This window comes from Sapajus apella, unplaced genomic scaffold, assembly GCF_009761245.1.
Source record: "Sapajus apella isolate SASKATOON/1434 unplaced genomic scaffold, GSC_monkey_1.0 scaffold95, whole genome shotgun sequence".
Taxonomy (NCBI): Eukaryota; Metazoa; Chordata; class Mammalia; order Primates; family Cebidae; genus Sapajus; species Sapajus apella.
Genome location: NW_022437035.1, coordinates 6,321,447 through 6,341,022, shown reverse-complemented (window position 1 = coordinate 6,341,022; position 19,576 = coordinate 6,321,447). Strand labels below are relative to the sequence as shown.

Here is a 19,576-nt window from a genome sequence, read left to right as displayed (position 1 = left end):
CCCACAAGTACATCTTATGACACAAAAAAGGCTCAGTAAAATGAAATCTTCTAACCAAAACCCTTGACACATAGGTCTTTCCTCTTCAGTTTATTTTCTATCTTGGCTTCTTATGAAAGACGAGGAGGATTTATTGTCCAAAACCGAGTCCCAGAGTACACATGAGGTTTACATAGCCCAGTCTCTTATACTTCATTTCTACATCTGTCATCCTTTCGTGAAGCCTGGCACTTCCCCCCATGGTCTGCAGATACTTCAAGTCCCCAATTACATCAACACTCCATTTTTGTCACAATGGCAAGAAAGACAACAAACACTAATATCTTGATTGAGGTTTGAAACAAAGGGTCTTCTGATCAGGCAATCCCATCAAGTGAAGCTCTGCATTTTCACTTCTATAAAACTAAATCTGTGTCTTCTAAGGAAAAGGCCATTTCAAGAAAAGGTTCTTAGATGCTATAAAAATTACTGCCATGGGTCCAGGGAGCACCTTACCAAACTCCACATCAGAAAGGTCTCCCCCATTGGGAAAGTCTCGAGAAGTATTCCTAGTTGACTGCTTGCTGCCACTCGATCGGGAGTCAGAGGCACAAGCTTTGGCTACTGATTGTACCAGGTGCTCATCATCTGCATTTCGCCAGCCCCACCAGCTAACCTCCGGCTGTCCACAGCGGGCAATGACAGCTCCATTGCTCTGGTGCCTGTGTGGGGAACAAGAGACAACTGTACCCATCCCAGGGGCCCCCATTCAGATGCCCTGTACTCACACAAAGTTAAAGCAGTAGACTTTAAGTGCCTTAATGAACAGTCTAATTCTAGGTTAAGTGTTGGGTCAGCTTCAAGTCCTCTCAGTATTAAAGACGGTAGAAATCTTACACACCCAACAAGAATAAACAATAAAACCTGTGTGTCTTTCTCAATTATCATACCATCACAGAGATACCTGCAAAGTTACCCCAAAAATTACTAACAGGAGTCAGGCATAGAGGCTCACAATCCCCAGCACTTTGGGAGGCTGAGGTGGGAGGATCGCTGAGCCCAGGACTTCAAGACCAGCATGAACAACACAGTGAGACCCCATCTTTACAAAAATTTTTTTACAAATTAGCCAAGCACAGTAGCACATGCCTATAGCTGCAGCTACTCAGGAGGCGGAGGTGGAAGGATCCCTTGAACCTAGAAGGCTGAAGCTGCAGAAAGCTATTATTGTGCCACTATACTCCAGCACTCCAGCTTGGGTGACAGAACAAGACCTCGTTTCCAAAAAACCAAAAAGAATTAATGTGTACTCTAAGTTACAAATATTACTTTATTTTTGCTAAGTCTACAGATACTATGGTAATTCTGCTACTGAATAATGAAATCTGCTTCCTTTTTAATGCTGAACCAAGAGCCCACCTCTGGGAGTAAAACATTTACCTGGCCTACAGTGAACTACTTTATAAAATCTCCTGAGATTTCATGAGTCACAAACTGCTCTTATTATAAGCAGATAGCTCAGTGAGCCAGCTACCCTTCCTCAGACTCATAGTAAGAGAGGAAGAACATCGACCTCGGAAACCATATTCTGACATATCCTCTTCCAATAGAGACCAGAAATCATACAGTCTACTTTCAGGGGCCATTATGACCCAGACTTTTCCTAGTTAGGCAATTTTAACCAATAAAAAGTTAGAAAAATTCCATTACTTAGCAGTAAAGAGGAGTAGCTAGGATACTGAACCTCAAATAGGTTATGCCAGGTGAAAGAAGTCAGTCACAAAAGGCCACTTATTGTATGACAATTTACATGAAGTATCCAGAACAGGTAAATCTATATAGAAAGATTTGTGCATGTGGTGATTATTAGAAACACCTAGTTACCTAAGGGAGCTTGCCTAATTCTAAGTGAGGGTTACTTAAAACGATTATGTTTCTATATAAAACTGAGGCAATTTTAGTTTTAGTAGTGGGGGCTTTATTCATTGGACATCTTAATTATTCAGGGCTAGGGTGTCTCAGTGCCCTGTGAATGGGTTTTTGGGATGATGAAAATGTACTACAATTTTTTGTTTTTAACACTCAAACTTACAAGACAAACTAATTTTGGCACTAATCAAATTCCACTGAAATCACCAGTTTGCTTGTAGTTTTAAAATTCTCCCTCCCAGGGAGAGAAGTAGCTGTAAGTACTTGCGTATTGCCAACATGCTCAACTGGCTCATGTGTTGAATGGGGCCAAAATAGAAATAAAACCTCAACGATTCTTTATAAAATGCCTCGTAGCAGTAACAGGTGCTGGCTGGGCAACCACTGAGCTGAATGACTCCACACCCTGCACAGGAGGCTGGCTGGGCCTTTCCTGAGCATCCTCCTTCCTCAATGCTTCCCAGCAGTGCCCAAGAGGACCAGTAGATGGCAGTCTTCAGCCTGGATCTTGGGTTTTAAGGGCCACTGCATTACAGTAGCTATTAGATTTCAACTGGGCTATTGCAATAAGCAATTATGTTTTCTGCAGTCTTCTAAAATGCTTCAGACTACATGAAAGATAACTCAAACACTACAGTTAAAAATCACTAAAGGAGTGAATTTCTATCACTAACAGAACCAGGCAGGGTATAAAAATTATATCCAACAGATAAAGCCCTTACTACTAAAACACAGGATGCTTTAGTTTCATATAGAAACATAATTAAGTAATCCCAACTTAGATTTAGGCAAGGTCCCTTAAGTATCTAGGAGTTTATAATAATCACCACATGCACAAAGGAAAAAGCTGTGAACTGCACTACAGATGGACACCCTTCACACCATCTTGCTGTGTTAGAGCAATCTCTGCCTTCAGTAATAAGTCCAATTAAGTGCTCTCTCATCACAGTAGGACAAAGCCCTAATCAAGCACTGGTTCAGCATGGTACTGTGAAGTAACTGCTGCTGGCAACCTCAGGAATCATGACCACAGTCTACAGACAACTAAATTCAGGAAATGGTTGTCAAGAGTCACAGGCATCCTGCCACCTAGGACGGCAAAGCAGAGTATGGTGGAGGGTCCCAAACATTCTTCCACACACCCCTTACAAAGCTCCCAAATAATAAACCAACCCAGTTTGAAGCTCAGTGATACAAGACACATGTTCTGAGACAGAGACCAGTTCCATGAAGCCTGCCTGATTTTACATGGACTACACCAATAACTTTCATTTATGATCTTTTGAAAGACTTTCTTTGAAAAACTGCAAATAAAAATTTCATTTATATATATCCCCTTGTGTCTCTAAAAAAAGGAGAAAAAAACCTAGGGTGATGACCTCTAGAATAAATTTTAGAAGGGAGAAAAGGGCTTCCTATTTTTATTACATTTTAAAAAGTTTTTCTTCAACCAGCCCTCTTAGGCTTCTCTGCCCAAAGGGAGAATTCACCTAAAGCCTCTTATTTTGCAAATGAGAGTACCTTCCCCCTTTCAGTCAAAGTCAGCAATCCCCACAAATGCCATGGCTACTATACCTAACACAGCTGTTGACCAGAGCAGCAACTGGCTGCTTTCCCCATTCCAGCTGAGCTGATCATTGATAAAACTCATAAATCCTTTCAGCTTTCACTACTCTCTAGTTCCTGTAGCATCCTTACCATCTGAATGATAGGTAAATTTGGTAACTGACCTTTCTAGGGGTGTGTGAAAACAACAGTGATGAGAATTGAGATTGAAAACATAATGGGTTCCACTGGGCCAGAGCAAATACTTTTCCATCTCTCTCCATTCAGAGTAGGCATCAGAATTTGCCTTTAGTAGACTAAATGAACAAGCTGGTTACCTCTGTAGGAATTCCACAATGAGACAAATCCCTTCCTAAAATCTCAGTATTTCAGTGGAATGAAGTTTCTAACTGTAAGCCACTGGATTGGCCCAACTCAGGGAGAGTACAAAAAGCTGGCAAACTGGGAAAACGAAATGAAGAACGTAAACATTACAAAGAGATGACATCCGAAACCTTTCCAGAATAAGAAGGAATGACTTCTTTAAAATTTAACAGGTTTCTGTGAGAACAGAGATATTCACTGAATTATAAAAGTAGCGCTCAGAACCTACTCCAAATGTTGGTACAGAAGCCCAGTGTTTATAGGCCCTCATTCAGAACCAGAACATATCTGCAAAATAAGAACTATCATTCCCATTGTGCATTAGGAACAGACTGAGGTCGGTGAGGGAACTTATTCAAGGTGCCTTAGCAAGGAGTGTAAGAATATACCTAAACTCAGATCTGTGACTCCAAAATCCGTGCTCCATCACCATGCCACCATCCCCATCTAGAACTTGCATCCCTTGGCTCTCATGCCTCTGATCAACTAAAATCTTCTACCCAGTCATGCCCCAGCCTTCTTCCCTAAATGCTTCCTCTCAAAACAGAGTTCTTCCACATGTCAAAGTTTCAACTACAAAGACAATCAGAGCTAACTCAACTCTGTATTTCTCAATCCAAAAGCTCTGCTAACATCTGAAGCTAAATGCTTAGTAAGCACATTATCTTCTCACAGAATATAAGAAGGATCTTGAAATACCAAGTCCAGCCACTTTACGACTAAAACTTCCTTATCTGTGTCAAACGAACCGCCAGCTAGTGTTCTGAATGCAGTCAGTACTGATGTGTTACTGGAGGAGAAGCTTTAGCAATACAGCCTAGAAAGTTCTCTGACCCCTCCCCTCCCTTCCCAGGTTAGCAGCAGCAGAGGCAGCAGACCCCATGCAGCAGGGCAGCAGCACCAGCCTAAGCTGGGACTGGTCCAGTGTAACTTACCTATACACGACAGCAGGGATGCGCTTCCAGGACCTGAAACTTGCTACACTTTCTAATTCTTTGTCAGTGATCCAGGCAGGCACTATGAGCTCTTGAGGATAGCTACCACATAATCTAAAGAGAAGATGAGAAGTGGGGAGAGTCAGAGGGAGATGAAGCGGGGAGAGACAAGGAGACAGAGAAACACTAGGTGGGCCAGCACAAGGATAATGATCTCACTGCCACAGAGCTAAAGGCAATGAGATGCTTTATTTGAGTTCTGGTTTCAACAGAACGGGTTATCATAAGTTTATTTTGTTTTGGGTTTTTTTGCCTTAAATGTTTACTTATGTGTATATATCGAGTGATACTATCTTGGATTGTTCCACTTGATGCTACCTTTTGGAAATCTGGCAATCTTAACTATCAATGAAAAAAAGGGGGAGTTGAGGGTCAGTCTCTTTATACTCCATTATAACTCTTCTGCTGTAACAAGTACATAGGTTATTTCTAACTGCATGAGCACCCAGTCTAACTACAGAACTGAGAGTCTGTGTCAGCTCTACCAGACCCTCAGTGAAGGACAAAAGCCCACAATTTCAAGTTTCCAGAGACTTCACAGGATTAACTCATTCTGTGATTTGAACCAAACAGGGTATCATCCTTATAGATAACAGGTGCAACCATGGGTCTGCAAAACCAATACCACAAGCCAGCCTACTTGCATACACAACCTCAGTCCCCCTGAACCAGGTTAGTAATGTGACTAAGCTATTAATCATAATTTCCATAAAACATACTTAAGAATTAATTAGGGTGGGGGGTAAGCTTTTTTTTTTCATTAGGGAAGATGCTCGCTGCAGTCAAGCTGGTATCCTGGGAAGCAATACTTTCAATAGATTTTTACTTACAGGACAATGTCTCTTTCTGGATCATCCAGTCTTCTTTTTCAATAGTGAAGGCAATAAGGCCTCTTATTGCCAAATGGTAAAACACACAAACTCCACCACACCACCAACCCCCTGCCCTAGCCTATCCCATACATAGCGGAAAGTGCAGAAAAACACAAAATAGCTTAGGAGTTGGGGGTTTTGATCATTTTGCACTAAATGTCTCTCTCCTGTTCTCGATTTCCTGAAGATTGAGTCTCAGGAATTTAAAAGCCACTGAACAAACAGAATGGCTACGACTAACAGTAGCTATACAACCTTCCTAACACCTATTTACAAACTCCTAAAAATAAGCTAAAACCCAGTAATGATGGCTAACATGTAACCATAAATCTCATTCCCTTTATTTTGTCTTAAACTCAAGAGTAAATCTGGCTCTCACTCTTCATAGTAGGAAGAACTTTCAACATCCTGCTGTTTCCTCCCCCCAACCCTCATTTTGTCTTATGGGGGTGATAACATTCTAAAGATTGGCTCTGAGGTGGAACTAGTAAATTCCTTGAGACAGTTTTGCTCTGTTACCTAGGCTACAGAGCAGTGGAGCAATCATGGCTCACAGCAGCCCTGACCTCCCCAGTAGCTGGGACTGCAGGCATGCACCACACCATGCCCAGTTCATTTTTTAAAAAAATTTCTGGCCAGGCACAGTAGCTCATGCCTGTAATCCCAGCACTTTGGGAGGCCGAGGCAGGCGGATCACCTGAAGTCAGGAGTTTGAAACCAGTGTGGCCAACATGGGGAAACCTCATCTCTACTAAAAATACAAAAATTAGCCAGGCGTGGTAGTGCGTGCCTGTAATCCCAGCTACTCGGGAGGCTGAGGCAAAACTGCTTGAACCTGGGGAGCAGAGGCTGCACTGAGCCGATGTGTCACTGCACTCCAGCCTGGGAGACAGGGTGAGACTCCATCAAAACTGGGTGGAATCAACCCTCCTATCTTGGCCCTCCAAGAAGTTAATTTTTAAAATCCCTATTAATTAGGGATTATTTTCCAACAAGTCTGGCTTAATTCAGTTTTTTTACTGAAGCTCATCTTCTAAACATTCTGTTCACTGTCCTATAGGTACTACACTGCCTAGTACTCAGCTCTTCAGTATGTACTACCTCTTTATTTGTGGATAAACAATTTCCAGTTTAACAGGTTACACTCAGGAAAGCATAATGCAGCCACAGACTCCCTGAGGCCTAAGGGAGTTTAAACCAGTTTTCACCCTCCTTTGCTTTGACTCCTCACTGAGAATAGGCAAAGGTATAAAAAGTCTATAGCTCCCAACTCTTCAAAACACCCTGGGTTCTTAACTCCCTGGAGAAGGTCCACATTAAGAACTATGTATAGCAATTAGCTACAGCTTTTCCAATGAAAAATGAAACACTGATGGCTAGCCACAAACAGACCAGGAAAATGGCTATCATAATTTGAGACAGCTAAAAGGAAAAGGACCACAGATTAGTGATGCAGTGAAATGTTGGAGAAGGATATATTTAAAGATTTCAGATATATAAATATCCTGGACAATTTTTTTTGGTTTTATAGAAATTTGGATCACCAAAATAGTAGTAGTTAACTGTCCTCCCCCACCAAAGCACTTACACATTTTAAGGAAAAGGGTAATGACTAAATGGCTATTTTTTATTTTTAGAAGGAGTCTCACTCTATCACTCTATCTATTGTAGTGGTGCAATCTCAGCTTACAACCACTGCCTCTCAGGTTCAAGAAATTCTCCTATCTCAGCCTCCCAAGTAGCTGGGACTACAGGCGTGCACCATCATGCCCAGCTAATCTTTGTTTCCCCATGTTGGCCAGGCTGGCCTCAAACTCCTAATCTCAGGTGATCCATCTCAGCCTCCCAAAGTGCTGGGATTACAGGCATGAGCCACCACATGTGGCCAAATAATGGATACATTCATATTTAATGGTTAAATGATCATAACAGTGAAGCTGGTTTAAGATCAATATATTAAAGGACAAAATACAGACCGAGCATCTTTAATTCAAAAATCTGAAATGCTCCAAAATCTAGAACTTTGAGTGCTGATATGATGACACAAGTGGAAAATTCCACACCTGACCTCATGTGATGTGTCACAGTCAAGTCACAGTCAAAACTTTCTGTATAAAACATCATGCAGGAAATCATTTAAAATATTGCATAAAATTACCTTCCGGCTATGTGTATAACGTATATATGAGACCAAAAATTGTGTGTTTAGACTTGGGTCCCAGCCCCAAGATAATCTCATTATATTTATGCAAATACTCCAAAACCTGAAAAAAATCCAAAATGTGAAACACAGTTCCAAGAATTTCAGATAAGGGATATTCAACCTGTACTTATGTCTTTTTCACAGCACCTGGAGTAAAATTACAGTCACAAAAACTAGTTCATAAATGTTCTGTCACTGCTTATAAGACCACTGATCCTATCTCTGATGTGATGCCAAGTGGTGATGAGAAAAATGGTAACTGCTTGCCTACAGGCAAATACAGTATTATCTAGACATGCATGTACCGGAAAAAAAAAACAGAGGCCTAAAGGGGGTAGAAGGGGAGGTTCTAGGATCCTGTTAAGTAAGAATCACTTTCCAAACTCCAATAACAGCAATTGGAACAAGGTTCAATAACTAATCTGAAGATCATGCCTTTAGATTTAATAAATAAAACTATTTCAAAGAAAAAGTCTAAGTTCACATGTTCTGTCACATGAGAATTGGGGTTTCTGCAAAGGCACTGGCTGTGAAAGACAGTCCACAGGGATCCATATAACTCACTTGTACTTCTCATTGATGTTGGAAATCCTCCAGGCGTTGTTCATATCAAAACCCATTCTCTCCACCTCGTTTTTAAACCTTGAAGTTACGTGCTCCCCTAGAGGCCAAAGATAAACACCAGAAAGGAAGAAATGAGTACCATTTTGTGAAACAGGTAGAATAAAAACATAGAAATATACATACGTTTTATATATATATAATATACTTTTACATATATATATATATATATATATTTTTTTTTTGAGACAGAGTTCCACTCTGTCACCCAGGCTGAAGTACAGTGGTGTGATCTCAGCTCACTACAACTTCCGCCTCCTGGGATCAAATGATTCTTGTGCCTCAGCCACTGGAATGGCTGGGATTACAGGTGCATGTCACAACGGCTGGCTAATTTTTGTACTTTCAGTAGAGATGGGGTTTCACCACATTGGCCAGGCTGGTCTCGAACTCCTGGCCTCCTGTGATCCGCCCACCCCAGCCTCCCAAAGTGCTGGGATTAGAGGCGTGAAACACTGCGTCCAGCCTGTATATTTTTAAAGGTAGGAACTGTATAAATAATAAAGTAACATATATTTAGTTTTAGTTTAGAAAGATCCCTGTCAGGTTAAGATTATGAAGAGGAAATAAATTAGTTCTGATTAAGAGTTATGTTATCTCATTGAATCTTTTCAATTAACTCTGAGAACAGTAGTATCACTGAGCTTATTTTACAATGGACAAAATTACAACAGAGAAGTTATTATGGCAGGCCTATCCGGCCCCAAAACTCATGCTCTTGTCACTGGCTACTTTCCTACTTCCACATTCAGACTGACAGTACCCTTAAGAAATAAAATCAATAACAAGATCACCACAAGTAGCAATAAATCCTCATCCAAAACCCTTTGATCCAAATTTTAGAACTTGAGAGTTTTCCAAACGTTCAAAAGGTAAAACTGCATATATAATAATATTCGGCTCACACTCTTAACAGGATCTCCTTAAAAAAGTACTAACATTTCTTCTGTAAAGGGTATGGATCATTCATACCAGGTGGGGTAAATAAAGCAACAAATAGCCTCACATCAGCTCAGATCAGGTCCAGCCATGATACCAAATAGGGTATGAAAAACATTCTGGTTTCCAGAGCCTTTTAGATGATAGAATTGCAGGTTAGCAAACAGGTCACAGAATCGTCTAACTGCCAGCCAGGAATCTCAGGAAACACCGTACTACTAAGTGCTGATCATTTGTAAGAACAGCCACCCAAACTGGTATAATCTGGCTGTATTTGCCTCAATTAATCTGGCTTTCTTTTCCTTAGGAGAGCAAAACAAAGGTAAAATGAAGCTAACATAAATTCAGTAAATCTGAAATAACTTTCTTCCTTGAAAACATATCCAGTCCTATGGCAGTACGTTATTTTTAAAAATATTAAGCTGTACCTCTAATATACAGTGTTATAGGTTGTAAAATAAATGCTGGCAGGACTGGAAGAAACCACAACAACAAAAGCACAAAACAGACTTTGCTTTGTTGATCAAAGTATAAAGCTTTGTTCTCCCTGGGAGAGGAGCTACAGAATAGGAAACAGCAATTACTTGAATGGAAGAGAATTCTGTTAAACTACTTCTCATTTAAACTGCATTTCTTGAGCTCAAGCTAGGTATTATATGTTTCCTGAAGGAGACCTATAAAAAGATGAGGTTGAGAGGCACAAGAAAAAATAATAGCTAAATCCATCCCATTTTGGAAAAGTTTTAGAAGCAATGTAGCAGGCTTCCGAATAGGAAAAATGCTATGTGAACTGGGGTGCCATCTGTCTAAAAATTGCAAAGAATACTGACCATCAAGAATGCTAGGCCAGATGTGGTAGCTCATGCCTGTAATCCCAGCACTTTAGGAGGCTGAAGCGGCAGACTGCTTGCGCCCAGTAGTTCAAGACCAGCCTGGGCAACACAGTGAAACCCCGTCTCTACAAAAATGCAAAAATTAGGTTGTGGTGGTACATGCCTGTAGCCCTAGCTACTTCAGAGGCTGAGGTGGGAGGACTACCTGAACCTAGGAAAGCTGAGGCTGCAGTGAGCCGTGATCACACCACTGCACTCCAGCCTGGCCAACAGAGTAAGACCCTGTCTCAAAAAAAAAGAAAAAAAAAAAAAAAAAAAAAAAAAAAACAGACAAGGGGACTTTTTTTGTGTCCTGCTGTACAATGGAGTCTTTAATTCATAATTCCAAACTAAAAGCTGCAAAACTGTGGCAACTTCCAAGTTCATTAAGAGATTTTTTGCTATGTGCAGTGGCTCACGCCTGTAATCCCAACACTTTGGGAGGCCAAGGCAGGTGGATCACGAGGTCAGGAGATCGAGATCATCCTGGCCAACATGGTGAAACCGCATCTCTACTAAAAATACAAAAATTAGCTGGGCACGGTAGTGCGTGTCTGTAATCCCAGCTACTCAGGAAGCTGAGGTAGGAGAATTGCTTGAAGCAGGGAGTCAGAGGTTGCAGTGAGCCGAGATAGCACCACTGCATTCCAGCCTGGCGACAGAGTGAGACAGCATCTCAAAAAGGAGAAAAAAAAAAAAAAAAAAGATTTTTTCCCTACTCGGATATAGCTCCAAGTCTTTGCAGATAGTAAAAGTATTTTATTAATGATTTTTAATTTTTTTGTGCTTTTCCTGAGCTGTACATTAATGATCTTCTACATTAATAGCTCTTAGGATAAGACACAGATACCCTAAAAGGATCTTGTGATTTAAAAATAACCACTGGAGGCCGGGCGCGGTGGCTCAAGCCTGTAATCCCAGCACTTTGGGAGGCTGAGGCGGGTGGCACAGTGAAACCCCATCTCTACTAAAAATACAAAAAATTAGCTGGGCATGGTGGCACGTGCCTGTAATCCCAGCTACTCAGGAGGCTGAGGCAGGAGAATTGCCTGAACCCAGGAGGCGGAGGCTGCGGTGAGCCGAGATCACACCATTGCACTCCAGCCGTCCCAAAAAATAAAAATAAAATAAAAATAAAATAACCACTGGCAAAAAAATAACAGTGACAGCAATTTACTTCATAGAACCATTTCCCAAAGGAGGACTTACAACCACCATCCAGAACATGAAATTCTGAGCTATATGCAGAAATACATACTATCAGGCATAGAAAATCTGTTATTTTGAGTTCTTTGAGAATGGGAATGAGTTTTAATTACTTTTATATCCTCTAATGCAGTGACTTCATAAACTTTGAAACTGACCATCACAATCCACAATAAGAATTATGTTTTACATCACAATACAACAAACTTGTTTTAATTTTTTCTTGCTATGTTGCCTAAGCTGGATATGAACTCTTAAACTCGAGCAATCTTCCCACCTCAGCCTCTCGAAAAGTTGGGACTACAGGTACACACCACTGTGCCCAGCTAATACAACATACATTATTTTTTTTAAAAGCGTTTCACAAAACAATATCCATTCTTACTATGTGTGTGACACAAATTGGTATTTTCTATTCCATTCCTTTAAAATTAGATTTCATGACCCACTACTGGATCATAACCTATTTGAAAACCACATCATTACATACATCAGGAATTTAATCAGTTCTTGCAAACTGTGTGAGATGTTCACTCATGTTTACTTAGCCAGAGAAATAAATACAAACATATTTATTGCTGGATTTCCCTTAAAAATTTCTATCTCAGGTCTCAATCGATTCAACATTAAATACACTGTGATATCCCAACTTACTTTAAATTCTGGGGCTATAAGGTTTTTGTTTGGCTTTATATTTCCATTTCAACCCTTCCTATCTGCCTTTGTCTCTTTCAACATTTAATCTTTTTTTTTTTTTTTTGAGACAGAATCTTGCTCTGTCACCAGGCTGGAGTGCAGTGGCATGATATCAGCTCACGACAACCTCTGCCTGCTGGGTTCAAACTATTCTCCTGCCTCAGCCTCCCAAGTAGCTGGGACTACAGGCACATGCCACCACGTCCAGCTAATTTTTGTGTTTTTAGTACAGATGGGGTTTCACCATGTTGGCCAGGATAGTCTCAATCTCTTGACCTTGTGATCCACCGGCCTCGGCCTCGGCCTCCCAAAGTGTTGGGATTACAGGCGTGAGCCACTGCACCCAGCCAACATTTAGTATTTCTTATACTACAAATAATATAGTCCAGCAATTTTCATTTTAGTGGAAGTGAAAAACTTTCTTTTTATAGGTAATGAAGTTTCCTAATTCCCTCTATCATAAGCACAGCATTAATCAGCAATCTAAAAAATTTTCCCCCAAAAGTCTAGATCCCTGACTGATCCTGAGTATTCAAGCCCACAATTACATACAGCTTAAATGCCTAGGACAGAAAGGATAGGCTTTTACTTGACAAGTGAGGAAGCAGACCAATACCAGAGTCAGAGAAGGTAAGAACTACCTCTTCCAGATTTTCAAATATGGAGAGAGTAAATATGCTTTTTCTGTGTACAAAGGAATAAAGTGAATAAGCATAGCAAGATTAGCTTCAAAGTTTAAAATGACCCAGGGAAAACTTATAAGATTGAAGATTCAGGATTAAAATTTTAGGTTTCAAGAAAAAAGTCCCAAGAGTAAACTTTACTTGAAGGATGCTCACAGCTTTTCACTGCATACACTTCAAAACCTGACACACCAGAAGTTAGTGTTGAACCCGCAAAGTTCTATCTATGACCACAAAGTTTACAGAAAACTACATGAAGAGAAATAACATGAACTTGGTCAAAGCCATTTCTGAAGGCGAATGACAGTGAAGGGGACATAGACTGTATGAGGAGTCAGGAAGCCTGGGTTCCAGGAACAGGCTCAGTATCCCCCCCCCCCGCGCTCCCCCCCCCCTCCCCCCCCCCCCCCCCCCTCCCCCCCCCCTCTCTTCTCTCTCTCTCTCTCTCTCTCCCCCCCTCTCTTCTTTTGTCACATGTTAAAATCTACAATATATTTGTTCTTCATAGGCACATGGCCTCTCTGGACCTCTGTTTCTTCATCCTGTGATAATAAGTAATGTTTGACTTGAAATTTTTAAGAGAGCAAAAGACCATTTTATATTCTACAGCTTATTCCCACACCTCTGTGCCTTTGTTCATGCTACTTGCTCTAATATTCTTTTCCCCATTCTCTAACCAATGAACTCCTATTCAACTTTCCAAGCCAATTCAAAAGCCACTTTAAATATGAAGTCTTCACACACATGTATACAAAACTCATAACTTTCTTTGATTAAGCTTCCATAATATTTATAAAACCTTATTCTAGTTGAGCTATTTTTAGGCCCAGTAGATTGTGATGCCATCTAGTGTTCTTCCCTTCCTGTGGAAGGCAGAAAACATGTTCTTTTAAACTGAGAAGAATGCTGGACCCATGGTAGGTGTTCCCTAAAATATACACTGATTGCTTCTGGGTCCCACTGCATGTTAAAAGTACCTCCATCAGTAGCTTGATAAAGCCCCTGGCCACTTGCACATTTCAGAAAGGCCTACCTGGTCTGCACAGGTCTCCATGTTGCTCTTTTTCACTGGCATAGACCTCCATGCACCAAGCATGGTATGCAAATGAGAAGAGATCTTCTATTTTAGCAGGTGGTCGAATTGCGTTGTTTAGTCTCTTCAGCCACTCTTGACACTGCTCAAAGGTGGAAAACTGACACCTTTGGTGAAGTCAAACAGTATGGATGTAATCAGAAGACAGTTGAAATGAAATGTAAGAAAAGCATTCAAGAGTGCCCACTTGTAGTGAAGTGGGAACTACAATCAAGAAAGCATCTGAGCCAGTCATTCACATGTTCATTATCACTTACAAGAAAAATAAATGTTAGCCAATGAAACAAAATGTCCAAAAGAAGGAAGCTGACCATGTGGAAAATCTACCTTTTTAGACTAATAAAATCTCTAAGATTCATTAATCACAATTATTACCAAAAGATGGCCACTATTCTTTTATGAGTGGAGTTTTATTCTACTTCTTCCATCAAAGATTTATGGTTGTCCCTCACTAAAAATGTTTAGAAAAATCCTTTTTGTTTCATAATAACATATTAGATCAAGTTTAAAAACCACAGCATTATTTTTAGCCAGTTAGGGACTAATTTCATTATTTAGCTATTAGGACAAATCAGATCCAAAAGACAGATTGCGCTGTAATTTTCAGCTATGACCATATAGAGAACAAAACAATTCTACTGTCAATTGCAATTTCAGTATATACAACTAATGAGTTAAAATAATTAGTGAAAACTAATTTATTAAAGATGTAGGCCAGGTGCGGCAGCCCACACCTGTAATCCCAGCACTTTGGGAGGCTGAGGTGGGCAGATCATGAGGTCAAGAGATCAAGACCATCCTAGCCAACATGGTGAAATCCCGTCTCTACTAAAATTACAAAAATTAGCTGGGTGTGGTGGTGCACGCCTGTAATCCCAACAACTCAGGATGCTGAGGCAGGAGAATCTCTTGAACTCGAGAGGCAGAGGTTGCAGTGAGCTGAAATCGGACCACTGCATTCCAGCCTAGCAACAGAGCAAGACTCCATCTAAAATAAAATAAATAAAATAAAATAAAATAAAGATGTGTTTAGGCTGGGCACAGTGGCTCATGCCTGTAATCCCAGCACTTTGGGAGGCCAAGACAGGCGGATCACTTGAGGTCAGGAGTTCGAGACCAGCCTGGCCAACATGTTGAACCCCCTATCTCTAATAAAAATACAAAAAAAATTAGCCAGGCATGGTGGCATGCACCTGTAGTCTCAGCTACTTGGGAGGCTGAGGCAGGAGAATTGCTTGAACCAGGGAGATTAAGGTTGGAGTAAGCCAAAATCATACCACTGCCCTCCAGCCTGGGCAACAGAGTAAGACTGTCTCAAAAAAGCTAAATAAATAAAAATAAAGATTTGTTTAATTATTTGGCCTTTTTGAACGCAATGTTAAGAAACTGAGTAATAAGCAACCTTCTTAAACTGGGTTGTAGCCAGTATCTATCAAAAATAACCAAATCTCACTGACTAAAAAGCAATTTAAAAAATACCGTAAAACCATGGGGTCACCTAAACCTCTCCCTTATCCCAATCACGGTGGCTCATCAATATGCCAACATATAATGTTTACTGGGACCCCAAAACAAGTAAGAATGCAGTAAAAACTTGTGGAATTTAAGACCTCTAGAGCAATTAAATTTAAAAATGCACTTCAGGCGTCGTCGCTGGTATTTTGTTTTTGATATGGAGTCTTGTTCTTTTGCTCAGGCTGGAGTACAATGGTGTGATCTCAGCTCACTGCAACCTCTGCCTCCCAGGTTCAAGAGATTCTTCTGCCTCAGCCTCCCAAGTAGCTGGGACTACAGGCATGCACCATCATATCCAGCTAATTTTTGTATTTTTAGTAGAGACAGGGTTTCGCCATGTTGGCCAGGCTGGTCTTGAGCTCCTAACCTCAAGTGATCCACCCACCTCAGCCTCCCAAAGTGCTGGGATTACAGGTGTGAGCCACTGTGCATGGCCTGCAACCATTATAGTTAACATAGATAAAAATCATCAATGAATGCTAAACTTAAGGAGAAATTTTTATGAGAAGCAAGGACATTTGCATTCTCTCAAGTGCCTCCTCCAGACTGTTTTTAGTTGCAAGAGAAAAAACGCAGAAATTATACTAAAACCAGATGACATCTTGACTGGGATAATCAAAATTAACATCTCCAATGAAGGACATGAACACTGTACTTCCAGATGTAATACAGTATCCTGAAAAGGACGTGACATCTTATATACAGTATTCCAGTTGAGAAAACATAACCTCAATTTAACTGAGGAAACACTGGACAAACAAAATAAGAAACATTCCGTTAAAACAAAAGACTGTATTCTGTAAAATGTGAATGTCGTAAAAGACAAAATAAGGCTATAGAAAATGTTCCAGATTAAAGAAAGCTAGAGTCATGACAGCTAAATGCAACATGTGGCCTAGACTAGATCCTGTACTAAATGAGACAGAGGTGAGAGAGAATGCTGTAAGAAACATTAATAGGTCATTAGGTCAACTGACAAAATTGGAACATGCATAGCAGACTGGACAAAAGTATTATCAATGTAAAACTGAAAACTGATGATGCTATAGTTACATAAGAAAATATTCCTATTCTTAGGAAAGCATGCCAAAGTATTTTGGGGTTAAGAGCCATGATTATGTAACTTAAACTGTTCAGGAAAAGAATCACACACACACACACACACACACACACACACACACACACACCCCACACACACCCCACCCCCCAGCAGGAGGGCTCTGCAAATAATAAAGCAAATGGTAAAATGTTAACAAGTGAATCTGGGTGAATGGTGTACTGATGTTCTTTGTACTATTTCTATTTTTGCACTTTCGTAAATTTAAAATTATTTCCAAATTTAAAAAAAAACATCTTTCAACATAGCAAATTATTCATCCTAGAGATAAAACATCTTAGGCACAAACCACTCAGAAAATATTCCTAATGAGGCTAATCTTCAAAAGGTATCTTACTAAGTTACCAAACAATGGACTTATTTTTTAAACACATTTTCCACACTAAACAGCAACACAAACATACCACCACATACCTGATAACTTTGCAGTCTTTGCAAGTCAAATGAAGCTGAAATATATCTCGGCATTCAACACTTTCTATAAGCTGTAATGGAACCTGCAATTTAAAAAAATGAAGTCTTCTTAGTCATAAAGAAAATTGCATTGACCTTGCAATTCTTCAATGTGTCCAATAAGACTAATTAGATCTATAAGGGAAAGCAACAAAAACAGAACTGCAAACTTATCTGGATCAACAGTACTCAAGTGATTTACTACAGAATGAATTAGGACATCCCTTTATCTCCAAATCAGTGGTCTCAAGTCATGTCATAGCATGAGGGCAACAAAGAGGTGGTATCACCTTTGGAAGAGGAGAATATATCTCTCAGGTACTTAACTCTCAAGATCAAAGTACTACTTTTAGATGCTATAACCGGCTATGATTTGCAACGATGCAATGACACAGAAGCTGAAGGGAACCAAAATGGTAATATATTCTTGCTTATAGAAAAGAACTACAGATCAGAATGGAGGTGGGAGACTCTGTTGTTTGCCTCAAATGACAGAGTGGGCTTATGGCTTAGTGTTAGCCAATGAGGCTCCTGAAAAAGGCTGGAGGTCTAATCTGACTGTGGATTGCACAGAAAGACAATGGGACAATAGCTGCTGGACAGGCTCTCTAATAAATAGAATAGACTCAAAGGTATGTAGGAGAAGGAGAAGGCCATGCAGTGATCAAAGATGGTAAAACTATAATAACTGTTTCTGATTTGCTTCAAAAGATCAATTAGGAGTCCTGTTTGCCAAATGGGGCTTGAGGTCTGAACAAGCTAGAATGGTTCCTCCCTGTCAATCTGGTCTGCAGACTCTACTGTACACAGCATTATGTAAAACAGCAGACAGAGAAAAGGGAGACAAATAGAAGTCGAAGCATCTAGACAGGGTGCCAAATCTTGAGGGCAATATGAGGATCCTCCTCCTATCCCTCAAATCATCCTGATTCAACCCCTGGCTTCAAAAAGCAATGACTTTCAATGCAAACCTGGTAAAATAATAGTGAATACTCTTACTCCTTGAAAAAGGAGTAGGCCATTTGCCTTTTACACTGTATCAAGCCTAGCCAAAATGTGTCTCTGGAAGTTGCAAATAGCATTCCAACAATTTGTGTTAGTATGCAAAGAGGAAGGCAGTCTCCTCCAATGCAGACAGGAACAAGAGTGCTGTCTGCACAGAATGGCCCTTGTGTTAGCTGAGCCAGTTTCAGGAACAAGACTCCTGCAAACTCTGCCCCACCACAGAGCTCCTAGTCAGCACAGAACTCTCAGAACAAGGATGCAGGGATCAAAAAGAAGCCCAGTGCTGGACAAAGAAACAAAATGGGGCAGGGGATAAAGAAGAGAACAAAGCAAAATAATATTACTCAGATAAATGACTGGGAGTTTCAATCTTATGACTGAAGTCTTCTTGCTTTTAAATCTACAATCCATAAAAAAAATCCCTTACGATGTAATAGGACTGGGCATCAGAGGAAAAACTAAGAAATCTTGCCTATGTTCTAAGAGTAAAAGGAGCCCTCTGCTTTTGTTCAAGTCCTTAACCCCAAGGTGCTGTGAGAAACTGCAGCTGAGGCAGCTAAGAATTCTTCCAAGACCTGTGCATCTAAGAAGGAAAAAACAAAACAAAACAAAAAACAATTTATCATTAGAGATAAACTAAAGAAGTAATGCTGAGATTAAGATAGAGATTAGAAGACAACATTGCTTTGTTCTCAGGCCAGTCCTCTGGGTGGTCTTAACAGACTCTTACTGCGTTTTATTTTGTAGTACTCCTGCTAACTACCTTAACTCTCTATATCCCCCAAAATGTGGCTGCCAGACTGGCAATTAAGAAGCCTGAGGTCTAGTCTCAATTTTCTAAAATTTTACCAATTAAAATTTTGCCAATTCATTGGGCAAGCCTCCAGTCTTCCCATGTGTCACCAGCCTCTGCTTTCTGAACCTTAGTCACAACTAAGGAAATCTCAGGCAGGGGGCCTGGGAAGAGTCTGGGATAGGATTAGAGTGAGCTTTGCAAATCCACATGGAGAGGCTGCTCTTTTGGCAGTCACCTGCATCCTAAGTCCCCTGCAATTGACTTTCTTTACAAACAGAAGACATGAAAACCAGCTAATGCTCTTAAGCAGCTGCTGGGGGAAATGGATTAGCCTTTGCTACTTTGCTACAAACAGGTAAGTTTTACATCCTTATTACTAAACTAGACCCCAATGGCCTGTGCCCAAACTTAATGGAATAAAATATCTCAGAGCATGCAAAACATTTGCCGCCTAAAATTCAGGCAATATATACATATGTATATTTTCTGTATTTTAACATAGTAAATTTAAGAAAGAAGAATTAAAATGTTGGTTCTATTCGTTCAAATCAGATTGCAGACATTAGCAAGTCACCAAAAACAACCATGTGTACACAAGTCTCAGATATGAAGAATAGCAGATTTTAATATTCATGCAGACTGTCACATGCAGGAAAGTTCAATATGCAGCAAG

At 40.3% G+C, this 19,576-nt stretch overlaps 1 protein-coding gene across 22 annotated transcripts in view; it reads right to left on the bottom strand.

Moving 5' to 3' along the window:
• The window catches only part of MTMR3 (myotubularin related protein 3), a 130,399-nt gene that overhangs the window by 23,129 nt on the left and 87,694 nt on the right, over window positions 1-19,576 (bottom strand). For all 22 annotated transcript variants that reach the window (XM_032256826.1, XM_032256833.1, XM_032256842.1 and 19 more), the window contains 5 exons: window positions 17,064-17,146; window positions 13,958-14,124; window positions 8,472-8,568; window positions 4,773-4,886; window positions 496-701 (listed from right to left, as the gene is read on the bottom strand). In XM_032256826.1, the coding sequence (XP_032112717.1) occupies window positions 496-701; window positions 4,773-4,886; window positions 8,472-8,568; window positions 13,958-14,124; window positions 17,064-17,146 (667 nt within the window). The remainder of the gene's footprint in view (window positions 1-495; window positions 702-4,772; window positions 4,887-8,471; window positions 8,569-13,957; window positions 14,125-17,063; window positions 17,147-19,576) is intronic.